At 45.8% G+C, this 25,328-nt stretch overlaps 1 protein-coding gene across 1 annotated transcript in view; it reads right to left on the reverse strand.

Moving 5' to 3' along the window:
* Nucleotides 1-25,328, reverse strand: part of DMBT1 (deleted in malignant brain tumors 1) — a 624,760-nt gene that overhangs the window by 478,050 nt on the left and 121,382 nt on the right. Inside the window, exon 3 of the mRNA XM_069239169.1 lies at nt 15,557-15,607. Within this exon, the coding sequence (XP_069095270.1) occupies nt 15,557-15,607 (51 nt within the window). The remainder of the gene's footprint in view (nt 1-15,556; nt 15,608-25,328) is intronic.

Raw genomic sequence — 25,328 nt, forward strand, 5'->3', positions numbered from 1 at the left:
ACCGGAATGATGCAGCCTGGCTCCCAAGTGGAGATCAACGCAGCACCAGTGTTGCAACTGGAACTTCAATGCACAGCCTACTGTATCGATGCATCGCCAACCCGGAACGACGCAGCCCGACTTCCTGCGGGAGGAATCGATGCAGCACCTTCCGTGCGACAGAAACTCCGATGCATCGCCCACCGGATCGACACAGCACCTGTGGCTTCGTCCTGCATGCCCAGGATTTTCACGCATCGTCCACTGTCGTCAAAAGACCCCACATCGAAAAGAGGATTCAACCCTGCATTCCGGAATTCGACACAAAGTGCTTGCCGCGTGGACAATAATCGATGCATCATCTGTGTGCACCCGGAAATCCGACGCACACCCCTCGTTTTCCTCGCATACCCTCATCTCCGGTCTCCGTGCGTGTAACTTTGACGAATACTAGGTACTCTGTTCTTGCAAGAGACACTTGTTGCTTTTTAAAGACTTAACACACTTCTTATAATTCCAAAAGTGATATTTCAACTTGTACTTATCAAACCTTGATCGTTTTGACCTTAACTAACTCAGATAATTATCTTATATTTTTATAAACCTGTGTAGTGTATTTTTGTGTTTTTTTTCCACTGTGTTATTGCATGATTTATTGCACAAATACTTTACACATTGCCTTCTAAGTTAAGACTGACTGCTCAGGGCCAAGCTACCAGACGATGGGCACAGGATAATTTGGATTGTGTGACCTACCCTGACTGGGATTATGGTCCCTACTTGGACAAGGGTATGTAGCTCTGCCAACTAGAGACCCCATTTCTGACATGTTCCTTTAGGTGTTCTGTGAAGTATTTTGGTTAACATAAGGCTGCCAGTTACTTTTCCTGAGCACTGAGAATTGTTGAATAGTAGGTATGAGGGGTGGGACTGTTGTCTCTGTTTTGAAAGGTGAGGAAAACTGTATGTGAGCCCTGGCATTTTGTCTTTCCCTGATTACTGCTTCAGTTGTGCTGATGACAGGCAGGTGCAGAACCCTAACACCTCTTTACAACTTCGTATGCCAGGAGCAGTCTGTAATGGACACCACCTCAAAGCACAGTAAAGCAGATTTACAGTTGAGGCAGTGGATCCACATCTTCTGGCTGCACGCTATGTATACAAGTAGTACCCTGTGCCCCACATTGTTTTTTCAATTCCAAGTCCTCTGTGATTAAAGAAGGGAGTGCTTTGCAGAGTACCAGTGGCTGCTCTGAAACCAGGACTGGTGTTTACCTGACACAAAATCTCTCAGGGATGAGGGGACATTCAGAGCACTCATGCAAATTATGGCAGAGGCATGTAACTACTAGAGTGAGGTCAGTCCACACCATCGTGTGCATGCTTATTCTCAAACAACAGTATGGAGTGTAAAAGCCCATGTCAGAAGGAATCACAACTAATGACATTCCTCTAAACTTGACTGCTACACTCAGGACCCTAGGAATGCCTGCATATCATATGTAAAGTGGGTACATTTACTTCATTTCGGGTCCACCACAGGTGCATGTAAACTCAATGACAGTGTCACTTAGAAGGACTTCTTCTTGACTAAAGTGTCAGGCTCAGTAGTAGTCATGTAGATGCGCTAAAAGAGCAGTCACTTCTACACCTAGGCCATTCACATTACATGTCAGTGTAGTCACTTCTAGACATGGGCCATTTCACATCTTGCACATTTAGGGCCTCATTATGACCTTGGCGGTCTGTCCCTCGGACTGCCAAAGCTGTGGGGGTTAGGCTGCCGTTATGCAAGCGGCCTCACCCCATTGTCTTTTGATGTTTCCATAGGGCTGGCCGGTGGAAACATTGCATTACGATGTTTCTGCGGGTCAGCCTAGCGGAAACAGTATGACAGCATTGGCCTTGGCTCCCTCAAGTGAGCTGGAACCAATGCTGTCGCACACCAGCACTCACGGAATACAGACTGTGTGCATTCCGAAGGTGCTGGCGGGGGGGCCCCTGCACTGCTCATTGGAAGGGCAGTGCAGGTGTCCACCTGTGTCCCCAGCACAGTTTTCCACCAGCTTTTCCATGTCAGTTAAACCTCCATGGAAAGGCTGGAGGGAAGTGGAGTCACGATCAGCACAGCAGTGCCCCTATGGGCACCAGTGTGGCTAACCATGACTCCGACTGCTGCCAACCCATCGGGATCTGTGATCCTGAAGGAGACGGAGGTCTCCAGGCGGTCCGACCGCCAGGGTAATAATCTGGCATGCAGACCGCCAGGAGTGCGGAGGTCCAACTGCCACCGCAAGTCTGGCAGTCCTCGGGCACCCAAACTCGTAACGTGGTCCTAAGTCTTAAATTGTAATTCTGAAGCAATCCTAAATCAGAGATTTCCTCTAGACTTGAATGTTAGTCTCAGCATGTGAATGTACATGATATGTAAGGAGAGTTGTTAGAAAGTGGGTCTCTAGTTGGCATAGGTATGCACCCTGTGCAAGTAGGGACCACATTTCTAGTCAGGGTAAGTCAGTTACACTCCCTTAATTAACCTGTGCTCACCCACTGGTAGCTTGGCACAGAGCAGGCATGCTTAACATAGAAGGTAATGTGTAAAGTGCTTGTGCAACACTTAATGATAGCACCACAGTGAGACACTACAAAAAGGTCTCAACACTAGGTTACAAAAACAAATAGCTCTTATCTCTTTAAATTAGGACTAAAAGCACAAAACTTCAATCATAAGACACAATGTCAATTAGGATTAGATCAATAGGCAGTCTGCTTGGATGGCCCCTGGTGCAGGGGAAGCGAACATTCCTTCATTAAAGTGGTGCGGTAGTGAAAAGTCTTCGTGAGGCTGCGTGCCCTTGAGGAATAGGCTTACTGGCAGAATCTTTTGCGTGCTCCCTTTAGTGGTGGTGTAGTAACTACCAGTGGGAGTTGGATTGTTGGGGGCCGCCTGGCCCAAAGGAGCTAACGGGGAGCACAGTCTTCTGCAATCCCACTAGGCAGAATACGGGGCGGATGCAAGTTAGCTCTCAGCTCCAGTCCCCTCAGCGTCTGTTGGAAGAGTGGAGACCCCTTGCCTAGGTGGCTGGTGGTGTGGCAATCGCTATTCCTGAGAGGAGGGGAGCATCCATCCGTAGCAATCATGGGTTAAGAGTTGCAGGCGGTCTGGCCAATCCACAGAGAGGTGCCCACTTATGAGAAGGTTGTCGTCAAGCAGCCCAGCAGACTCAGTTCGGTAAGCCCTGCTGCTGTGTTAGGGGCTTGGTAGGAGAGAGAGCGCAACCCGCAAACAGCCTCATGCAGGCGGGGTCAAGCTTAGGGAATGCTGCAGTAGTCTATGGTAGATAGTGGATGGCCCGTGCTCAGTCAGCCGCGGGTGGGGCGGGGTGGGCAGAGGCCGGCTTACACTGTTACAGTCCTCAAGGCTGTGTGGGTGCGGTGAGGAGGCTGCCCTCAGCACAGTTGTCATGCTTGCAGGGACAGGGTTGAGTTGACAGGAGTTCACGCACTCTCCTGTTGGAAGAGCACAGTGAGCAGATGAGGGAGAAAGTCATGCGAAGTCCTTGATGTTCTGCAGACCTCCTTGGAAAACCAGCGCAAGCCAACAAGTCCTTGAAGCCTCTTAGTGGGGATCAGGACAGTGAGGAGAGCCCAGTCTTCTCCTAGACGACAGAAGTAGCAGGCAGCAGGCCAAATTACAGGGCACCAGCAAAGTGGCAGTCCCTCCTACAGTCCAGCATACAGCTGCAGTAAGCCAGCACAGCAATGCAGTGCAGAGTGACAGTCCCTCCTGGCAAACCAACAGTCCTTCTTGCTGCTAGAGTGTCCTTGTCCCAGTAGAGTGCTAAATTTGTGGGGCTTAGTGTCCAGCATTTATACTTTGGTGCCCAGAGTCTGCAAGGTTGGGGAAATGTCCAGAACGAACTTTGAATTCCCCATTGTCCCATCCTTGCTCTCCAGGGCTCCAGACATTATTCAGGGGGTGTGCCGCCCTTAATGTAAGGAGAAGTAGAGCCCTTCTGAGGCAAACATCAGCTCCTCCCTCCCAACTAGTCCAGGAAGGCCCATCACCCTGGGGATGTGCCATCAATGCTGATGCCACACCCAAGCCCCTTTTGTGCGTGTCTTCGTCTAGTAGGAATGCACAGAGCCCAAATGTCATCTACCCCAGACTTGTATTGAGGGACATGCAAAGCACAGGATGGTTAAAATAAGAAAATGCCAACCTTCTAAAAGTGTCATTTTCTGACTTACAATTTAAAACCTGATTTAATCCAAAAGTTGTGATTTTAAATTGTGAGTCCAGGTACACCAAACTCCATATTTCTATCTCTTTCCATTAGGAAGTTATACTTAAAAGTTGCTTCAAAGCAACCCCAATGCTATTCTATGGGAGAGATAGGTCTTGCAATAGTGAGAAACTAATTTAGCAGTTTTTCACTATCTGGACATGTTAAACTTAATAAGTACTTGCCCAATCTTTCATGTACACTGCACCCTGCCCTGGGGAGTAACTAGGGCTTACCTTAGAGGTGGCTTTCATGTAATAAAAAGGAAGGTTTGGGCCTGGCAAATGGGTTCACTGGCCAGGTCGAAATGGTAGTTTAAAACTGCATACACAGGCTCTGCAGTGGCAGGCCTGAGCCATGTTTGAAGGCTACTGTGGCTGGTGGCACAATCAGTTCTGCAGGCCTACTAGTAGCATTTCATTTACAGGCCCTGGACACATAGGGTGCACTTTACTAGGGAGTTACAGGTAAATTAAATATGCCAATTGTGGAAAAGCCAATGTTAACATGTTTGAAGAACAAAGCACCAGCACTTGTCAATAGTGGTAAGGTACGCAGAACCCTAAAGGCCAGCAAAAAAAGGACAAAAACATCAGAGGCCAGAAGGCAAAAAGTTAGGGGAGACCACGCCAATGATGCCAGGCCTAACAAATGTCATATACATACATGTTACTCTCAGTCCACTGAAATTTGAAATTTATTAAGGACTGACGGATAAGATTCAGTAGTATGAACAAGTATTTAACTGATGTGGAAGGGAGGTATCTGGGAGCAGAGGGGCACAGGAATTTGTTTAGCTTATTTTGAACTTGAAGCTGTCCATCTGCAAGACCAGTCAGCACAATGTGCCCCACAATAGAGCCCAAACCAGACTTATGGCCTCATTACGAGGTTGGCAGCCCGAATGCGGGACTGCCAAACTTGTGGGGAGGACGCCATCGCCATGCCTGTGGCATCCCCCCACCCTATTACAATGTTCCCTCCCGTCTGACCAGGGGGAACATTGTATTAGAGAGTACCCGCGGGCCAGACCGGCAGGAACAGTGCTATTAGATAGCACTCGGCTCCCTTAAAAGAGCCGAATGCTATCTCGTAGCACAGAGGAGGCCATCTGCACCCTCAGAATATGCACTGTCTGCATATTCAGAAGCAGACAGTGCACATTCTGAGGGAGCTGGGGAGAGGGGCCCCTACACTGTCCATGCCATGGATATGGGCTGTGGGACCCCCCGTAGCCCTCTGCACTTGTTCTCTGCCAGCCTTTTCATGGTGGAGAAACCGCCATGAAAAGGCTGGTGGAAAACAAGGCTGTAATCAGCCAGGCGGCATTGAGTTCAGCTCCGTCCTGGCAGACTACAACTAAGGCCCAGTCACCACATCGGGATCCATGTTCCCGGCGGGGATGGGCGTCCCCTGGTGGGTCCGCCCACCAGGGTCATAATTGGGTGGTCGGACAGTGCAGTGGTCCGACTGTCAACACAAGTGTGGCAGTCCTCAGGCCGCCATATTCGTAATGAGGCCCAAACTTCTTGCTCTAGCATTACAGTAGTATTTCCTAGTATAATGTGGGTATCCATTGTATGATGCTGCCCACCAATCACATAAGGCGTTGGAAGTATTTGATAGACATTCCTTTCATGTGGTGGTGAAAGATAAGCGTGTAAGGAAGAATCTAATTCAGCTCTGAGACACTGATATTTGGGATTCAAACATGCATTTGCTTAAAATAAAGAAACTGTATTCCTAGACAAAATAGCATTTTGTACTGAAAATGGCATGCTTGTGCTTGGTACAGTTGAGTTTAATTACCCCAAATAAAAACATACTGTTAATAGCACAGTAGATATACTGTCATTAGCGGACAAAATGGTTGCAACTCATGACTCTTCAAGATCTGTCTAATTCTGCTGAGTTCTATGTAACTTATATTTAGGACTGTGGGATTGTCCTAGCTGGATCTCTTGCTGGAGAAGCTGTATACCTTTCTTTAAGTGCATAGAAGCCTGCATGCCTGATTAGAGAGGGAAGGAACCTGTCTACTCGGCAGGCGTGCCTGATAGCTTTGGGATGCCAAGAAGAAGCAAACTGCTGGACATCAGAAAGGATCTAGGTGGGTGCCAGAGGGCAGCTATAAGTTCTCCCAGTGGGTCAGGGTGTGACTCATGACTCCACAACAACATGATTGCTGAGGTCTAGTCTTGCCTGAGATTGTGTGCTTTGGTTATTGACTCTTGTGGGACTCCATCTACAGAATACTTATTGGTCCATGCCGGGCCGCATCTAACACATCCTGATGAACTCATGTGGGGTTGCACCTGTTGAATCTGGGACATACAGGAAAGAACAATTAGTCAAATGTCAAAGGTCCTGTCACAGGGTAACATCTCAAGGCCTGCTGAGTCAAGCAACTGCGGAGATGGACCCTTAACTACTGCCAAACTCAGCCCTGTGTCCCATGACAAAGGTATGCCAAAACTGTCTGCCAGGGTGCTACTCCTCCTTGGTGTATGCGGGCATGCCCCATGAGTCCAGACCCTGGGATAACAAACTTCTTTGTGAAGAGGTAATAGACCTCAGAATCATATATTGGGGGTGATTGAACTGAACTTAGCTAAACACATGCTTCTCCTTTTAGCCCCTATGGATACACAGGGGCTACGCAGAACTGGGAAAGTACTTTGGGACATTTAGAGAGTGGGACGAGTTAGAGAAACTGGGCACTAAGAAGGAAAATGTGATTGATTCAGGGGAATTTACTATGATAACAACGCAGACAGGGAATGCTGTGGTGTCAGGCTCTCTCTGACCCTTAGTGCAGGTTTTCCCCAGACTCATCCTATATGTGTCCCCAGATTTTCTTTCCAGCATTTCCCCAAGACAATCCACCACTCCAATTTCAAGGATACCATTGTCACCAACTCTGTGAGGTATTATGCTTGATTTGTTAAGTGTAGTTGAGATTCTAACCCTGCAGCTTACTCAGCACAAGGTTACGGGAGAGGAAAAGGGAGTTCTGGAGGGAGAAGTTGAGATTAGTTCACCAGGAACAAGAGGTAAGACAGCAGAAGAGAAAGGAAAATAAAGGGAAAGAGAAAGAATAAGAGAAAGGCAGGGTAAAGAGTGAAATTCGGAGAGGAAAGCTTTAGAGACAAAGAAGCTCAGGATAGTAGAGGAGACAGTTGCATCTAATTCCACCTGCAACTCTATTTGAGTACCTACAAACCTGCCTACCTACCTTGTGCATATGTGGGTGGAAGACCACGATATGTTGGAATGGTTAGCAAGCTTTGAGATTGCTTGTAGAATGCAGGCTATGAATAATTGTCTAAAGCAGCCACTCTGGTGATTTATTTGCCCACTGTAGGAATAGCTTTAATGGGAGAGTGCCGGTGGCTGAGCAAATGACCTATGAGTGAATGAAAGAAGGTCCGATCAGAAGGGTTAGGCTGAAAGTAGCTCATTCCCTACAGAGGTTTACATAAAGCTAGAGAGCAGATACCATTGGAAACAAGGATTAATGGTGTATTGTGTGTTTGGAATAAGTGAGTGAGAGGAATGGAAACCAACAATTTCTTTTATTTCCCTTAACCAGTTGATGGTGACAGAGTGACTCAAGGAGCAGTGCTATACCCCACTTAGGCAGTACCTTCAGAATTATCAGAGAAGGCCTAAGAGAAAAGTGCGGTGTTGGCTGACCAGTGGTTGATTAATATGTTAAGTAAGGGTCTGGATCAGCATAGTTCCAAAGCAAAGGGAGAGAGGAACTCTCAACAGGCTGGCTCCATACCAGAGGAAAAAGGCCAAGGCAATTCCCAAATCTCAAGTAGAGGATACAAACAGCAAGGAAATTGGCACCAAATCAGAAACAGAGTTAAAAGGGAGGGCAGGAAGGTTCTTCCAAGCTCAAGGTTATTATTGCTATAGGTGACACAAAGAGGGGCATTACAAGAGAAAAGTAATGACAGCTCTGTTCCAGCTACACCTATAACAGTAAGTGTAGCTATTGTGGTTGATGGGACCAGCAAGGGCCCTGTCGCTGACTACCTGGTAGCAATGGACACTTGAAAATTGAACCCAGATGCCTTTAAGCAAATTCCTTTAAATACCATTGCATTTGGGTTGGGAGCTAGAATCAATGGGAGGAACATTCCTGCCCTGAGATAACTAGCTGCGTACAGGCCTACAGTTCAAAGCAAGTATCCCTAGCCAAAGGAGAGTTTCCCTTGTGCCAATGACATTGTTTGGCAGTGAGGGATGAAGATATGAGTACCTGATTGCCCAACCTGAGATAGGCCAGCCCAGTGATGTTGGCCACTAAGCAGGATTTGAAAGACTGCACTATTATGGTTGTTTGAAATTACCTCATTTTGGGGGGTACCACCCCAGATTTTTCCCTTGACTGTGTTTGCTGGTTGTAGACCTCTATGAACGCTACCCTTGCTAACCAGTGGTAAAGCGCCTGGGCTCCTCCTTTCAAGATGATGAAACTGGCATACCTCTCAATGGCTTATCTAACTTACCTAAAGTCCCTAGTACAGGGTGCCACAGTCTACCCATGGCTTGTAAGGTAAAAGTCGCAAGTTGACTGCAGCACTCATCGTGCCATTTAATGTAGTGGCAGTGTAAACATGACCACAGGCCTGCCACCAGTGATCTGGTTGTGCATTTTTACACTGCAAGTTTGTCCTGTCAGAACAACCCCCTTTGACAGTTCTAAACCCTCCTTTTAAACACTAAAAAATCTCACCTAAGTTGACCTTTCACACCTATAACACAGGGTGCATGGTATTTTAAAAAAGAACTGTTAGGCCTGGCAGCTTTTTGGCATGTCTCCCCAGTCTTTTTGCCTTCTGACCTCCTGTTTTTATAGCTTACTGGGCTCTGTTTTTGCTGGTTTATTGTCTCTGCGCACTTTGCCACTGTTGATCAGTGCTAAAGTGCAAGTGTTCCCTATGTAAAATGTACTGTTGATTGGTTTATCCATGATTGGCATATTTGATTTACTGGTAAGTCCCTAGTAAAGTGCACTAGAGGTGCCCAGGGCCTGTAAATGAAATGCTACTAGAGGGCCTGCAGCACTGGTTGTGCCACCCACATTAGGAGCCCTGTAAACATCACTCAGACCTGCCACTGCAGTGTCTGTGTGTGCAGTTGTGAACTGCAAACTCGACTTGGCAAGTGTCCACACTTGCCCGGCCTAAACCTTCCCTTTTACTACATGTAAGGCACCACTAAGGTAGGCCCTAGGTAGCCCCAGGGGCAGGGTGCAGTGTATGTTAAAGGTGGGACATGTACTAATGTGTGTTACATGTCCTAAGAGTGGAATACTGCTAAAATCAGGTTTCACTGTGAAAGACCTATCTCTCTCATAGGTTAACATGGGGGCTGCCTTTAAATATTATTAAAATGCAGATTCCCTTTGAGAGCAGATATAAATATGGAGTTTAGGGTCTCTGAGCTCACAATTTAAAAATACATCTTTTAGTTAAGTTGATTTTTAGATTGTGTTTTTGAAAATGCCACTTTTAGAAAGTAGGCATTTTCGTGTTTAACCCATTCTGTGACTCTGTCTGTTTGTGGATTCCCTGTCAAGGGGCAGTTTGACAGTTGGGCTTTTTGCACCTCTCTCTAAACAGTGACACAAAAGGGGCTGGGGTGTATCCCGCATATCCTGATGAGCCATCTGTGCTGGAGGGGAAGAGTGGTCACTCACACCTAAAAGGGATGTGTCTGCCCTCACACAATGCAGTCCCCAACCCCCTGGTATGTGGCTGGGGCCAGTCCTGGGCAAGAAAGGCTATTACAAACACTTGAGACTTTGCTTTGAAGTTTGCCTACTTCGAAGGCAGAAAGGGGTATAAGTAGTAAACTCAAAACCCCAGACTTTAGAATATTTCAGGAATCAAGAGGAGCCTTTGCCAAGGAGAAAAGCTGAAGAGCTGGAGGAGGAGTACTGTTCCTTTGCTGTGTTGCTTTGCTGGATTAGCCTGCAGTTGTTGTTTCTCCCTTAAAAGTGTGCAAAGGGTGAACTTTGCTGTGTATCCTGCTTGAGGAAGTTCTCCAAGGGTTTGAAGTAGAGCTTGCCTCCTGTTGGAAGTCTCAAAAACACCAAAGATTTCAGTTTCCTCAACCTGCAGCACTGGGAACTCTGTGTTCTGTGCTGTAAAAGGAGAAAAAACACTGCTATGCCATCAACAAAGCCGCTGGCCTGCACCGTGACCTACCAACACTGCACTGACCCGCTTCGTACCGCGACCCACGTCTCACCGATGCTGTCATCAGACGACTTCACCGAACCGCTGCTCGCACTGTGACCTGTGGGCCCTGCACTCCGACATCGCCTGCTCACACCGCAGCCTTGACATCCCCAATGCTGCCGCTCCTCCTGACACTGGCGCCACTGCCTGCCCCGCGGCCTGTCGACATTGCTCATAAGGAGCCCAAAGCACCGTCCCATCCCACCCGGAGCCCCAGTCCACCGATGCCAGCACCATTGACTCCAGTGTCGTCAACGTACATCCCTGTCTGCACTGCGACCCATGGATGCCGCACAGAGCCTGTCCCGATCCGCACCGCCAACTTGGGCTCACAGCGTCAGCACTTCAACAACTACAATGCCGCTGTCTGCACCGTGAACTGGTGACACTGCACATCACACCACCCCACTTCACACCACAGCGCTGGTCTCACCGACGCCACTGGACGGCGTCACCGAGCCGCTGCCTGCACCGTGACCTGTGGGCACTGCACGTCGCATCATCCCGCTGTGCACCGCAGCCCCGACGCCATCCTCACCAGCACTCCTGACTTTGTCAGCCTGGAGTTTGATACCTAACGCATGTAACTTCAAGGGCCCGACGACTCCTGCACCGACTCTGGAACCGACACTGCGACGCCAACGACGACTGTTTGCGGGCCGTCTTGACACAGTAGCTGGCCCCTGATGCCGCAGACGGCCCGAACTGTTGGTTTTGTTGATCAGGATGCCGTGATAGCCCCAGGTGGAGCTATTGACTTCAAGGAACTGTCTTTTGACTTTAAATCTTCTAAAATTCATATCATTAGCACTGTATGTTGGATTTTTACCCCTTTGGTCTTGTTTTACACAGATGAATATTGGATATTTTTCTAAAACTGGTGTGGTTTACTTTTGTAGTGTTTTCACTGTATTACTGTGTGTTCTGTGCAAATGCTTCTTTACACATTTCTTCTGAGACAAGCCTGACTGCTCGTGCCAAACTACCAAGGGGGCGAGCAGGGGTTATCTGAGTGGGTATCTCACTTATCCTGATTAGTGTGAGGGTCCCTACTTGGACAGAGTGCAAGCCGACTGCCAACTAGAGACCCTATTTCTAACAAGAGCATATAAAGGTTTAATGTTAAACATGTTCTTATGGTCAAAAAGCCTTCTGAGGTATTTTTGCTGTAGGATGGGTAACTGTTCAATAGAAAAGCATTGAAATAAAATATGAAATGTAATAGTTGCTACCTCTGCCTAGTAAACAGCCACATAGTTCATACTTGCACTTTTACAGATGTGCTTACAAGCCCAATTCATTGGTAAAGTCAAATTTTTAATAAGTTTTGGAGAACAGGTACTTTTACATGAGGTGTGAACTTGCTCCCAGACTAACACAAAGGCCTTGGGTGTGGAGGGATGTTTGTTTCTCTAGCAGGCTAACCATGTGGGCTGCTCAATTGGGCCTTCCCTGTCACAGAAAGATGTAGCTAATACCTGGGCATGTTCCCTTCCTTTGAAGGGGTGCTCAGTTCATTGGCCACACCTATTGAGTGGGCACCGGAGGTCTGCAAAGGGGAAGAAAGGTTCTGCTGTGTTGGTCTTGGGTAGAGAGGAGCATTGTGGGATTTTTTATAGGAAAACACACTGAAAGTTGCTACAGATCTTCAGATCTCTACTGGAATGAGTCTGGATCCCCTTCCACCCTCCTACTTGGTGTCCATAAGTTCCTGAACCCTTCACTAGTTTCAATGTGTACTCCTCCTAACAAATCTTGAAACCTGGGACTTGGAACTGTTTGCCAACTGTTTGCTCTCAGAGCCCACAGGGGACCATACCAAGCTACCAAGCAGATTGGACAATGGTGCATTGTAGCTCTGCCAAGGATTAAAACTATTCCTGCTGTGTTCTTCTCCACAGCAGCAAATCTGATTCAGCAGGTCCTCACGGAGAAGATACCCAGCCCTATGGAGCCCTCTTCAGCTACAGTCTGATGCATTCTCACGCTGGACCAGTCTGAGCTGCAAAACGTTTTTCCCACTGCAAGCTTTCCTGCCAAAAGTCAACAGCTTTGCCAAGACTTTGTCCAGCAGCTATCCAATGTGGAGCCCTCTTCGTCCACATTCTTCTGCCTTGCCCCACTGAGGATTTTTGACTTCCATTCCAAAGGCTAAGTCCAAACGTAAAACTCATTAACTGGACATACCAAATCCTTGAAACTGACACACGCTCCACCATGGTTGACCTTAAAACGTAACCTTTCCCAGTCAAGTGCAGTTGATGGTGGTTAATGCTTAGCACCTTTTGGCTCAATTGTGAACCTTAATTTTTAAAAATGTATAACTCTGGTTCAATTTATTGGATTTTTGTTGTTTTAGTATCATTCTATGTTGTGACGCTATTACTGTTTGAGTATTGCATCTTGCCTGTAAGTTAGTCATGTCTGCTGTGTACCACAGTACTGTAGAATTGAGCTCAGTTTCATTTAGTGACTTTGAGAGTAGTGGTATTATAATAGGTTGGTAATCACACCTCTTAACTAATACCCCCATTTTTTACAGCAGTGTTTACCATTTCATGGTATGGCCACCTAAATTGCCTATTCAAGATACCAGGGGCATAAATAACCATCAATGCTGCCAGGTTCCAGATGAGAAAGTGCACTGTAGTTTACCATAGGCACCAGAAGCTATAGGAAATTTGTGGACAAGTTATTGTTCAAAATTGATGACAAGGGTAGAGAGTGTATGGTGACTATCTGTCGCAAACTGCTCTGTAAAGAGTAGACCTGGGCAGCCATTGAAAAAGAATGCTTTGCTATAGTTTTGGATGTAACTCTGTTTTGGCCATATCTATTTGGTATCAAGTTTGTGGTCTATACAGATCAAAAGTTACTCAACTGTTTGTTGATAGTGGAGATTGAAATGATTACGTTTCTGAGAAGGGCTTAGATTTCACAGTGAAACACAAAGTCAGAAAGATTATTGGAATAGAGATGGACTTCCTCACCATTTCTGACAATCTGATGGCCAGATGCCCGGATCCAGGTGGTCTAGCTCCATCCCAAAGTCCCAATCATCAACATTGCAACCTGGCACTGGTCACCAAAAAGGGAAAACAGTTTCTTGTTGCAGAAAAATCACAACACTTTAAGAGTAATTTAGCAATGGCTGAGGAGGGCTTGGGGTGTGATGCAAAATGGGAACTAATTGCATTCATTTTGCACTTTGCACCCATAGCAGATTGTCCTTCAGCCACCAAAAGAGCAATAAACAAATTCAGGATGTCTGTACATGTATAATTTTTAAATCCGTTTTTTGCGCCCTCTGGTTCAACATCATCTTAGCCATAAGGGAGGGCCAAAGTAATATGTGGCAGCCACATGCCTGGCAGGAAAGAAGTGCAATGCTGAAACATAAGATGGTTCTTAGAATGTACTGCTTTTAACTGATTTTACAGTGTAGAAAATTAGGTAAACTATAATGTTGAATATCTTGCAACAGAAAACAAATCGTAAAATGTATTGTTTGCAGAATTTTATTATGTCATTTTGTACTTTTAGAGGACCAAGGGCCTCATTATGACCTTGCCGGTCAGAATGATCAGAACGCCAAAGCCGCAGGGAGGATAGCAATGAAAAGATTGATGCCGGCAGCAGAGGACTAGAGCAGTGCCGGACTGGATGCTCCAAAGTGCACATGTCACTTTGGCCAGCTGTTTTGCACCAGCCAAAGTGACATGCGCATCTTGAAGCTCTCCACTCAGCTGTCTTACATCAGCTGGGAGGAGACCCAGCACGGGCCTCTAGTGCCTGAAGGTGCGACCAGCCAGGCCACTCCATCCAGGTTAACAGCAAGAGAGTGGTGTCTGGATTGGTTGGGGGAGCTCTTCTGGCATCAGAGAAGGAAAACAACACTGAGGAGGATGCACGGCCCATGGGTAAGTGCAGTTTCTTTGTATTTATTTTAAATGTTTAATGCATGTGTATAATGCATATGTGTGTAATGCATGTATGTGTGTAATGCATTGTGTTTATGTTGTGTTTGGTGTTATGGTTTGGGCTTTTGGAGGAAGGGGTATTTTACTTTCAGGTTTTGGAGAGGGGGTGTTCCTTTTTAATTGGGAAGTGGTGGAGCACTTCGACTTGCCTCACCACTTTCAAAGGGTACAAGCCACTGCTGGATTTGGGTCACCAGTATATAGGTAATGTCCCTTCGCTCGGGGAAAAGTTGATTTGTGTCTTAAATCTGTAGTCTATTGAACGTGCACTCTACTCTCATTCTATGGTTAATTCCAATTTAATACATCATTCTGTTCAGCCTGGGGACTTTCCTAAAACTAGGTGAAAGTGCACATTCTTGTTGAGTTTGTTTCTCATGTTACACAGTCATTGGTTTGCTGATAGTCATTACTCACAAACACATTCCATATATGGTCAATATATTCTGTTTGAAGATTATTTTTCCAATCAATTGTCTTTATTATACTCATCTTTCCATGCTGAATATCACTAAAATATTTCTGAAAGCACAGTCCCTTTGCATTTGATGGAACTACACTTCTTCAGAATTTTAGAAGAACCTTATTCCATTATTAGTTTGACAATTTTCCATTATTCAAAATAAGCATGGATTAGACTCATTTTGTATTGTGAAAGTGTTAGTAAAGGGTAACGAAGGATTCTCAGGGTGATCTAAGGAAGTGATATGCTTGTGAATGAAGCAAAAATCTGAGGCATTTCTATTCAGTTCAGATGCCAGGCGCAGTGAAATGCTATAGCGGCTACGGCGCTGGCAAAGTGCCTCCTCAGACGATCTAATCAGGTCCTGTCAGTTGTATGTTAATCCACAAAGGACCGATTACAGTCCCTTGGCGCATATGTAAACAGATGCAATGAAATAAAAATCATAGCACCCAGTATGCATATAGCATTGCATTGTCGAGAATTCAGACATATTTTATGGTTAATCTCCCCTTTGTCTGCATAAGAAACATTACGTCCGTCTAGTAAAGCACAACTGGGATCAGAGCTTAAATCTAAAAGAGGACTTACCACTCGAACTTGGCAATGTCACCCTGGTAGGCGAAGGAGAAATGACAGAACCTACAAGATAAAAAATGAAGTAAAATTTGTGATATACCTCAGACATCAGGGTGATGGGAGGGGTACGGACTAATATTCAACAAAGAGAAGCCCCACTGCTTCTTCGAGAAATTCTCAGTTACATTGATTCATCAAAATGTCAGAGGAGGCAGTGTCACAAATCATTGGCATCCACTGACATCACAGCTTTGACTTTTTGTCTCATTCGTATTGCCTCAATTGCTCCAAAGTACATCCCAGAGTTTGGGAGAATGGGAAACAGAAGAAACTACAGAAAGTAAATACTGATCCCTGAGCCCTGTATAGTTTCAGTTATTGCCACAGCCTTCTTGAACCTGAGATCACAGGTAGCAGTGCAATGCCAGGAAAACAGAGTAAGCCAAAAGTAGCCACTGGCTAACCACATAACCACAATTCATACCCGTGGATACTCCATGCTTTCACTATCCGTGAAAAATATTTTTTGATGTTATTCATGAGCCCCCCTCCAATGAGTGTTCTCTCATATAAAACCTACTTTTGATAACGCTCAAACTCTTATAGGCGATTCTACCTCCCATCTTTGTCACTAAGAAAAATTGCCTCTTATCACTTGGAAGACATATTGTAAACAGAAATTGAACCATTTCCTAATAATAAAATTGTTTCATCGCTGTGAAGAAGCACGTGAGGAATATCAGTGCACTGATCTAGCCTACGCAGTTCTCAAGAACACGTTTTCATTCAATGAGCACGCCTTTCCATTTTCGGTCTTACAGCCTACTACATTTCAGCACACAAATCATTAGATTCTTCAGAGATATCTAATATAGTTATTTTTAGAATCATATGTTTCAGTATCTGTCCATTTCTGGAATGACACTGCTGAAAACGTGTTTATTCATAACTACGGCAGTGTTTTTTTTAATGTATTAATTAGTGTAATTATTTATACTGAACTGCATTTGGGGTTTTACGTAGAGGCTTATTAAGTCATTGTTGGGTTGTGCTTTGTTCTACCAGGGCACTGAAGGGATCTACCTTCTGCCCTGGAGGACTGCAGCCTCCCATATTTATAATTCTATGCCTGCCTGTCCTCTCTGCTTTCAGGGGAGCTACTGCAACCACTGTGAAGACAATGAAGCTTTGCTGGAAAGAGACCAAGTTCAGTGCTTCCATACAGGAAAGGCTCTTGCTTTTCTAAAACAAACTCTCAAAGCAGGAGTTTATTTTTGGAAAAACAAGAAAAAATGCCCATGACATGCTGGGAATTTTCTCCCAAAGAGCATGGTCAATTTCTTTGTTTTCCTGTTGGGGACCGCCAGGCTTTCCCTGGTGGCTACAAACAGAAACGAAAAGAAAAAAAATTATGTTGGTAAGCTCTATCTCAAGTGTTAACTTTTGTCTAACCCTAACAGAAACTAAACTCATCTTCATCATTAAAACGCTGAAACAAACCGAAACGGGATTGGCATACCAGCATGATGCTGGAGCGAGTCCACTAGTTTGGCAATATAATCTAAGCATCCTGGAATCAGCTTAAAAGAACATACCCTTCTAAGAAAATTTTAGATATAACCTTCATTCGTGGTGCTTTCCCACTTTAATGGCGCCGGTGTGAATCTCGCTCACTGCATTATGTGTGCCATCAATTAACTCAGAGGACTATATAAATTAAGAAAAATAACTTTCACATTAATGGACTTACTCTGACTTCCTCTGCAAAACCTATAGGACTGGATCATCTACATGATAACCACAGTGAACAAGACAGCTACCTGTAATAAAAAAGCTCAACGTCTCAGCAAGCCTAATACACAAACAATCCAGAGATGTGAAAGCAACAGGGATCTGGGGTAGCATTGTGCCACAGATAGACCCCTCTGCTCTTTCACTTTTGAAAGGAGATAGAGCTCATCAAGGGGAGCAGCTTTGGGGACGGGTGGGGGTGTTTGGGGTGTTACACCCCCTAATAAATGTATTTTTTGATAAATACTTGGGTACAGGTGTATCAGTCAGGTATGGAGAGGGATTTGTCAGATTTCAAAAGACATTTTTACATACGATGCAGACCAAAACGCACACATACTCTCTCCATCTGTTTTGAAAGTCCTCTTAATATTGGTGTTTTACAAAATATCGTGTCTTTCTCTTGGTACTCCTACCACTGCACATTTCACTCCCTTTCTACTGCTCCCTGTTTTTTTTTTGTATAATATATTTTAACAGTATATGCCAGCGTGATTGTTGGAAAGTCTAAGCTCACACTCCTCCAATCTTACTGACCAAGTTACATCCCAGCTCTTCTCTTTAAAAATTGTCTCTTCTATTGCAAGACTAGCTATGTATCTTCTTGGTTCAGAAACAGGAAAGAACGCTCAACTCTTTCTGTCATGTTTCTAAACCTAGAAGATAAATTGCCGGTCTTGCCTCCATAACATTTGTACAAATATTAATCTGTCCTTGTTGGAGGTGGTATGTTCTGGTTGACTGAGGCAAGGCCTTAGCCGGGCAGAGCCTGCCACTCCTGCCACTCCTATCAGGGAAAACACTCACTGTATAACCTATGCTCACTCTTGGGCAGCTTGGCACAGAGCAGTCAGGCTTATCACAGAGGCAATGTGCAAAGCAAGGGCACCTCACCTCCCCACCACAACAATGCTGAATGGCACAAATGAGATTTCACACACTGTGTAGGCATATAAAAATATATTCAACACATAGATTGTCAACACAGCATAAGTATCATGTAAACTTCGGCATAAATCACTTTTAGCAATAGAATTCACAATATTAGACCCAACTGTGTGTAATAACAATGACAGTATGTACAAGTGAGAAAACAATACTTTACCTCCCCTCATCCTTATGCACTGCCAAACGATGTCAGCACAAGACCCACCCTAGAGTTTACCAACTTCAGTGGAACACATAAATTCAAGGTGCAACTTGGCTCCCAATGCTAACAGCAGTAAGTACATACAAGGCTTGGAACACTGTCACATAGCACTAGAGCCTAGGCCGCACTAGTAAATCGAAATGTCAACCTCAAGAAGTCACTGGCAGAAAAATGTGACCAGCAACACCACGGTGCTGCTCCCACATTCACCTGCGCTCACTCCCGCGCATCCACTCTGCACTCCTGTGCACTGCCACAGGTATCAGTCGGCTCATGCACACACACACTCGTAGGCACTCGCTCACAGCACCTTAATGCAGTGCCCTGATATCTGGTTAGTGAATGTCACTGTGTCTACAGGTACCCAGGGTCCCAAACCACCCTTCACCAACCAAACAGGTTCAGCTATCCCACCTCACCATGAACCAAAGACTGAGTCAACCTTCCCCTGGGAACTAGGCTGCCAAAGTCACACTTCGCAGGATCTCATGGGCAAGGTTGGGAGGAGCTAAGGAAAGACAACAGCTGATCCGGCAACAGTTAGCAAGGTCGTTTGGGGTTCCGAACACAAAGGGTAAGGGTCAATGGAGCCACCCGCTAGCCACTACTATGCCAAGCACAGCCAGACAATCCAATGTGATCAAATAGTTACCAATTTTTGCACCTCTGGCATGCTGAATGGGTTGCTCTTGACAATTCCGACTGCACACAATGAGTTACTAGGTCTGCACCACCTGGACAAGAAGGTGCTGTGTCTGGTGCATGAAAACTTGAGTTGCACCAGACAGTTACTATCCCATGTGAAAAGTGCTCAGTGCTGCACCTTCACAAAAATGAGGCACAACATCAGGGACCCGATCACCTGCATCGCTCCAACCATGCGGTCACTTCAAAGACAATCCTAAATGCGGATCCTCCTTGGAAAGAGGCATAAGTCTGGTGCGTAATAACTTAAGCTGCACTAGAGAATCCCGGACGCTCCCACAGACAATGTAAATCCCACATCCCACTGGAATGAGGCACAACTGCTCGATGATGAGTCAGTCTAGACAATCCGGTCACACAAGGAGCTTTGTTTCCGTAGCCCCTGGAATTAGGCACAACATCTGGTAAGCAATGTTCCCTGTAAGGCGCGCGCGCGAGTGCGCGCACACCTTTCCTTTCCCCATCGCGCAGGCCCCTTTGGCAAGCGCGCACATTGTGCTGTTATCAAATGTTCCACCATTCCTATACTTTGTGGTAGGTTATATGCGTTATCACTTTCTAAGCCTAAATAAGCCTTTTAGAGCGATATACGTGCTCCCCTAAGGCAGATAATGCTCATATTTGAATCTGGATTGAAGTCAATGAAAACAGCGTTTAAATGCCGCGGGGAGTGTTTTAAACATCATTTGGCGTACTTTATCATACAATCGAGCAAGTGATATTTGTCTTGGAAATTAATGGTTAATGAGCTAGGAAATGCTTCAGCACAGTAGAAAATGTGCTGTTATCAAATGTTCCACCATTCCTATACTTTGTGGTAGTTTATATGCGTTATCACTTTCTAAGCCTAAATAAGCCTTTTAGAGCGATATACGTGCTCCCCTAAGGCAGATAATGCTCATATTTGAATCTGGATTGAAGTCAATGAAAACAGCGTTTAAATGCCGCGGGGAGTGTTTTAAACATCATTTGGCGTACTTTAGCATACAAGCGAGCAAGTGATATTTGTCTTGGAAATTAATGGTTAATGAGCTAGGAAATGCTTCAGAACAGTAGAAAATGTGCTGTTATCAAATGTTCCACCAATCCTATACTTTGTGGTAGTTTATATGCGTTATCACTTTCTAAGCTTAAATAAGCCTTTTTGAGCGATATACGTGCTCCCCTAAGGAAGCTAATGCTTATATTTGAATCTGGATTAAAGTCAATGAAAACAGCTTTTAAATACAGCGGGGAGTGTTTTAAACATCATTTGGTGTGCTTTAGCATACAAGCGGGCAAGTGATATTTGTCTTGAAAATCAATGGTTCATGAGCTAGGAAATGCTTCAGAACAGTAGAAAATGTGCTGTTATCAAATGTTCCACCATTCTTATCCTTTGTGGTAGTTTATATGCGTTATCACTTTCTAAGCCTAAATAAGCCTTTTAGAGCGATATACGTGCTCCCCTAAGGCAGATAATGCTCATATTTGAATCTGGATTGAAGTCAATGAAAACAGCGTTTAAATGCCACGGGGAGTGTTTTAAACATCATTTGGCGTACTTTATCATACAATCGAGCAAGTGATATTTGTCTTGGAAATTAATGGTTAATGAGCTAGGAAATGCTTCAGCACAGTAGAAAATGTGCTGTTATCAAATGTTCCACCATTCCTATACTTTGTGGTAGTTTATATGCGTTATCACTTTCTAAGCCTAAATAAGCCTTTTAGAGCGATATACGTGCTCCCCTAAGGCAGATAATGCTCATATTTGAATCTGGATTGAAGTCAATGAAAACAGCGTTTAAATGCCGCGGGGAGTGTTTTAAACATCATTTGGCGTACTTTAGCATACAAGCGAGCAAGTGATATTTGTCTTGGAAATTAATGGTTAATGAGCTAGGAAATGCTTCAGAACAGTAGAAAATGTGCTGTTATCAAATGTTCCACCAATCCTATACTTTGTGGTAGTTTATATGCGTTATCACTTTCTAAGCTTAAATAAGCCTTTTTGAGCGATATACGTGCTCCCCTAAGGAAGCTAATGCTTATATTTGAATCTGGATTAAAGTCAATGAAAACAGCTTTTAAATACAGCGGGGAGTGTTTTAAACATCATTTGGTGTGCTTTAGCATACAAGCGGGCAAGTGATATTTGTCTTGAAAATCAATGGTTCATGAGCTAGGAAATGCTTCAGAACAGTAGAAAATGTGCTGTTATCAAATGTTCCACCATTCTTATCCTTTGTGGTAGTTTATATGCGTTATCACTTTCTAAGCCTAAATAAGCCTTTTAGAGCAATATACGTGCTCCCCTAACAGGTCATGTCCTTGGGGTGTGCAAAAAGGTTACAAAACTGCCGTGATGCCCTATTGCATGGAGCAATGATATCCCTTTTTTGCTTTAGTGGTATGGAGAGGCTAATGCCAAAGATCTTGGCTAGTTATGCGCTGCACGCGCGTGAATGATCAATTTCTTGGTGCACGTATCCTTGGCTGCAGCGCACACCTTTAGTCACACCAGACTCCCTGGTCACACACTTTGACGCAAGTTCAGCCATGCCATAGAGTCATAGTAACGCACAACTCCAGTGGCACCCCCACTTCTGAGGGTCACCACCTATGAACAGGGAACAGCACACAATGCATGTGCAGCCCATGGTCACACGAGAAAATCGTGACACACTTGACAACCGCGGGCCATGTGAGTCCTGCATCGGGTGATCCTCTTCACACCACAAGACGTTTCGGCGTGCAGTGTTCCCCATAATGTGCGGCAACACTTGGCAAGCTCTGGACCAGGCAATTGTAGTCTCCAGGCACAATACTTAGTCCACACTCACACCACTCTGCCAGGTGGAGTACAGCATATGATGTAGGTGCAGGAGAGGACACCATTCTCCAGATGATACCGGCAGATGATGTAAGTCACTCGCAGGAAGTTGACCTCCGCAGAGAACAAGGGGCAGGCCAACCCGCCCTCTGACAGCACACTTTGGGTTACTACACAGCAGCAGGCAGTTGGCTCAGGCCAGCCACAATACTGGAAGGATGTGTGGATCCCTTCATCAGACAGTTATCCTCCTTGTCACAACAGGCTCCTAGCCGTGCGCACCACACATCCAGCAGTACGAGTCTCATTTTGCCATAAATGCAACTGTCTGATTGCTGATGGGTAGTGCCCCTAGTTAAACTAAAGTGTGTCTTTGAAGTTTGGGGTGGTTCAAAGGGCTCTCCTTTGAACCACAGATATCTCCTACTTCCTAAGCCATGGAATGTAGATCTTTATGTTTAGTAGGGGTATGCTCTGGTTCCGAGAGGCCAAGTGCCAGAAACCTCTCCACCCAGTCGATCTATCCCAGGATCCAAATGGCAAGGATCTGTCGTTCTGGATTCCCAATTCTTATAGCTGTCGCTTAGGGAAAGCACAGACATGTCTCTCCCACGCAACCAGCAGAATGAAGCTGAATGTACAGGAAACACAAAGCTGTTTAGAACACAGAAATGGCCTGTTCCTATATGTGGCATTTCTAGGGTATGAATAACAAAACAAAGCAGCTTTACCACCAGAGTTTGTCATTCTGAATCCAATGATACTAAACATCATGCAATCCACTATTGCAGCCAAACCTAATAAGACTCTTTTTCCCATGTTACCTTATGGTCAGAGCAGCTCTCATGGGCAGTGTGAACATCCTTGGGTATTCTGTCCTCCCTGAGCACATGTGCTCTGGTGGTTGCACAAGCCTCCAGAGACAGGCTGCACACTTAGGCTAAAGCCACCACAAGGGGGCAAGTGTGCCTAGACTGGCTTGTGCTAACATGCTCAGTTCCTATATTAGAATACCTGTGTGCAAGTGTGCACACCCTGGCAAGCAATGCCAGATACGGTATCTACATGGGAAACCAATCTTGTGCCCGTATGCACACACAGGCTAGTGCTACTTATAGGTGGGTGGATGGATGGGCACCGGCACTTTCACACTGTACTAACAGTGGGAAAGTGGCCAGGGTCCCTTGCAAGAACCAGCAAAACATCCTAGAGAAAAGCAAAAAATGTTGGGGGAACCACTACCTCCACTTGTCAGGACTAACATGTGTCCACCCCAGCTGAAAGTTAGGGGGTTACTCCCAGTATCTAGGTAGTGCTCTTCACTGAGGGGAAAATCCTATATAGACCATCTGTGTTGGAGTGGTTGCTCCTGAGCGGTGTTCCACCCTAATGTCCATTCCCTGCAAGGACATGGACTACCTTAACAGTTCTGGGTTCACACGCCACATCTGCATCAGCCACTTGCGGGGGGTCTATGGTCTCTTTGGACCAAGAAGTGCGTACCAAACAGATATGACCACAACTTCTTGAGGGCCAAGACTACCTTGAAGGCTTCTCTTTTGATAGTTCTCAACCGCTGTTCCCGAGGAAGCAGCCTGCTAGAGATGAAGGCGACTGGCTGGTCGAGGCCTTCGTCGTTCAACTGAGAGAGGACTGCCCGATGCCGTGCTCAGAGGTGTCTGTCTGAACTATGAACTCCTGGGAATAGGTGTCCGAAGCACTGGTGTGGTGCACATGGCCTGCTTGAGAGAGTCAAATGCAACTTGGCAGGCCTCAGTACAAATCATATCAAAAGGCTGCTTCTTTGAAGTCAGCTCCGTCAAGGGGGGTCACAATAGTGCTGTAGCCCTTGATGAACCTCCTGTAGTAACTGTCGAGATACAGGAAGGCTCTATTTCCCATCTGGCTCTTGGGGGGCTCCTGGCTAGGATAGACTAATTTTTAGCCTGGAGGGTCTGCATTGTTCTTTGACCCACTTAGTGCCCCAGGTATAAAACTGATCCTTGTCGTATCTGGCACTTACTGGCTATGACAGTGAGACACGCTTGCAGCAGGGCCTGGAGTACCACCTGGAGGTGCTAAGGATGATCCTCTCAACTGTTACTGAAGACTGTTCTGCCATCTAGGTAAACAGCTGAAAAGGCCTTCATACTGACAAGGACCCTGTTCACCAGCCTCTGGAATGTGGCAGAGGCATGCTTGAGTCCACCAGGGCATGACACAGAATTGGTAGTGCCAGTCTGGGATGGAGAGGTCAGTTTTCTCCTTGACTCTTTCAGTGAGGGTAATCTGCCAATATCCAGAGGTGAGGTCGAAGGTACTTAAAAACTGGTTTGCGCCCAACCTATCGATCAACTCATCCATCCACGGAATTGGAAGGCCAATCATCTGAGACACCAAGTTCAGCCCCTCTATAGTCCACACAGAACCTCAATTCAGGTGTGGTGCCGGCCAGGGCGGGCTTTGGCACCAGCACTACTGGGCTGGACCAGGGGCTGCTAGAGGGGTCTATCTCCACCATTTTAGACACCTCTGCCTGAACACTGTACCTCACCTCATCCAACAACCTGTAAGATTTGCTCTCGACAGGGAGGTTGATGCCTTAGTTCACCTCATAGGTACACAGATGCATAGTCCCTGGGATAAGGGAGAACAGCGAGGGGAACTGCCCCAACTCTTGCCTGTAGTCCCTCCGCTGATCGAGAGTAAGGGTGAGGGACAGGATCACTCCTTTCACTCACCCATCAATGTCTTCCCCTGATGTATTTCTTCCTCAGGGTGGGCCTCAGCCCAGGCACTCAAGGTTTCCTGCAACTAGGCCTTCATGGCTTTTCCCCTGCAGGCCACCCACTTTCCCTGGCAGACCACGTTGATCTGTGTCACTGTGTAGGTGTCCAGGTCAGCGACCTCAAATTCTACACTCGGTAGGACCTCACACCTGTTAACAGACAAGGGGAAGTACCCAAACCAAAGTATAGGATGCGAGAAAAGAAAATGTAAGTCCCTCCTCCCTGGACACCTCACTGTCCCTTTACAGGGACCCCTAAAGAACAAAGGAATACTTTTGCCAATGTGAAGTTGTGATCCTCAGTTAGTTATCGTATGGTGCTGTGCAATTGCAAGTCCTGTCCACCGCTTGACCACCAAATGTTGGAGGCGGCATATACTGGTTAGCTGAGGCAAGGCCCAAGCCAGGCCGAACCTGCCACTCTCATCAGGGATGGGTGATTACACTCACTGTATAACCTGCACTCACCCTTGGGTAGATTGGCACAGAGCAGTCAGTTTTATCACAGAGGCAATGTGCAAAGCAAGTGCACAGC

Source organism: Pleurodeles waltl, chromosome 6, assembly GCF_031143425.1.
Source record: "Pleurodeles waltl isolate 20211129_DDA chromosome 6, aPleWal1.hap1.20221129, whole genome shotgun sequence".
Lineage (NCBI taxonomy): Eukaryota > Metazoa > Chordata > Amphibia > Caudata > Salamandridae > Pleurodeles > Pleurodeles waltl.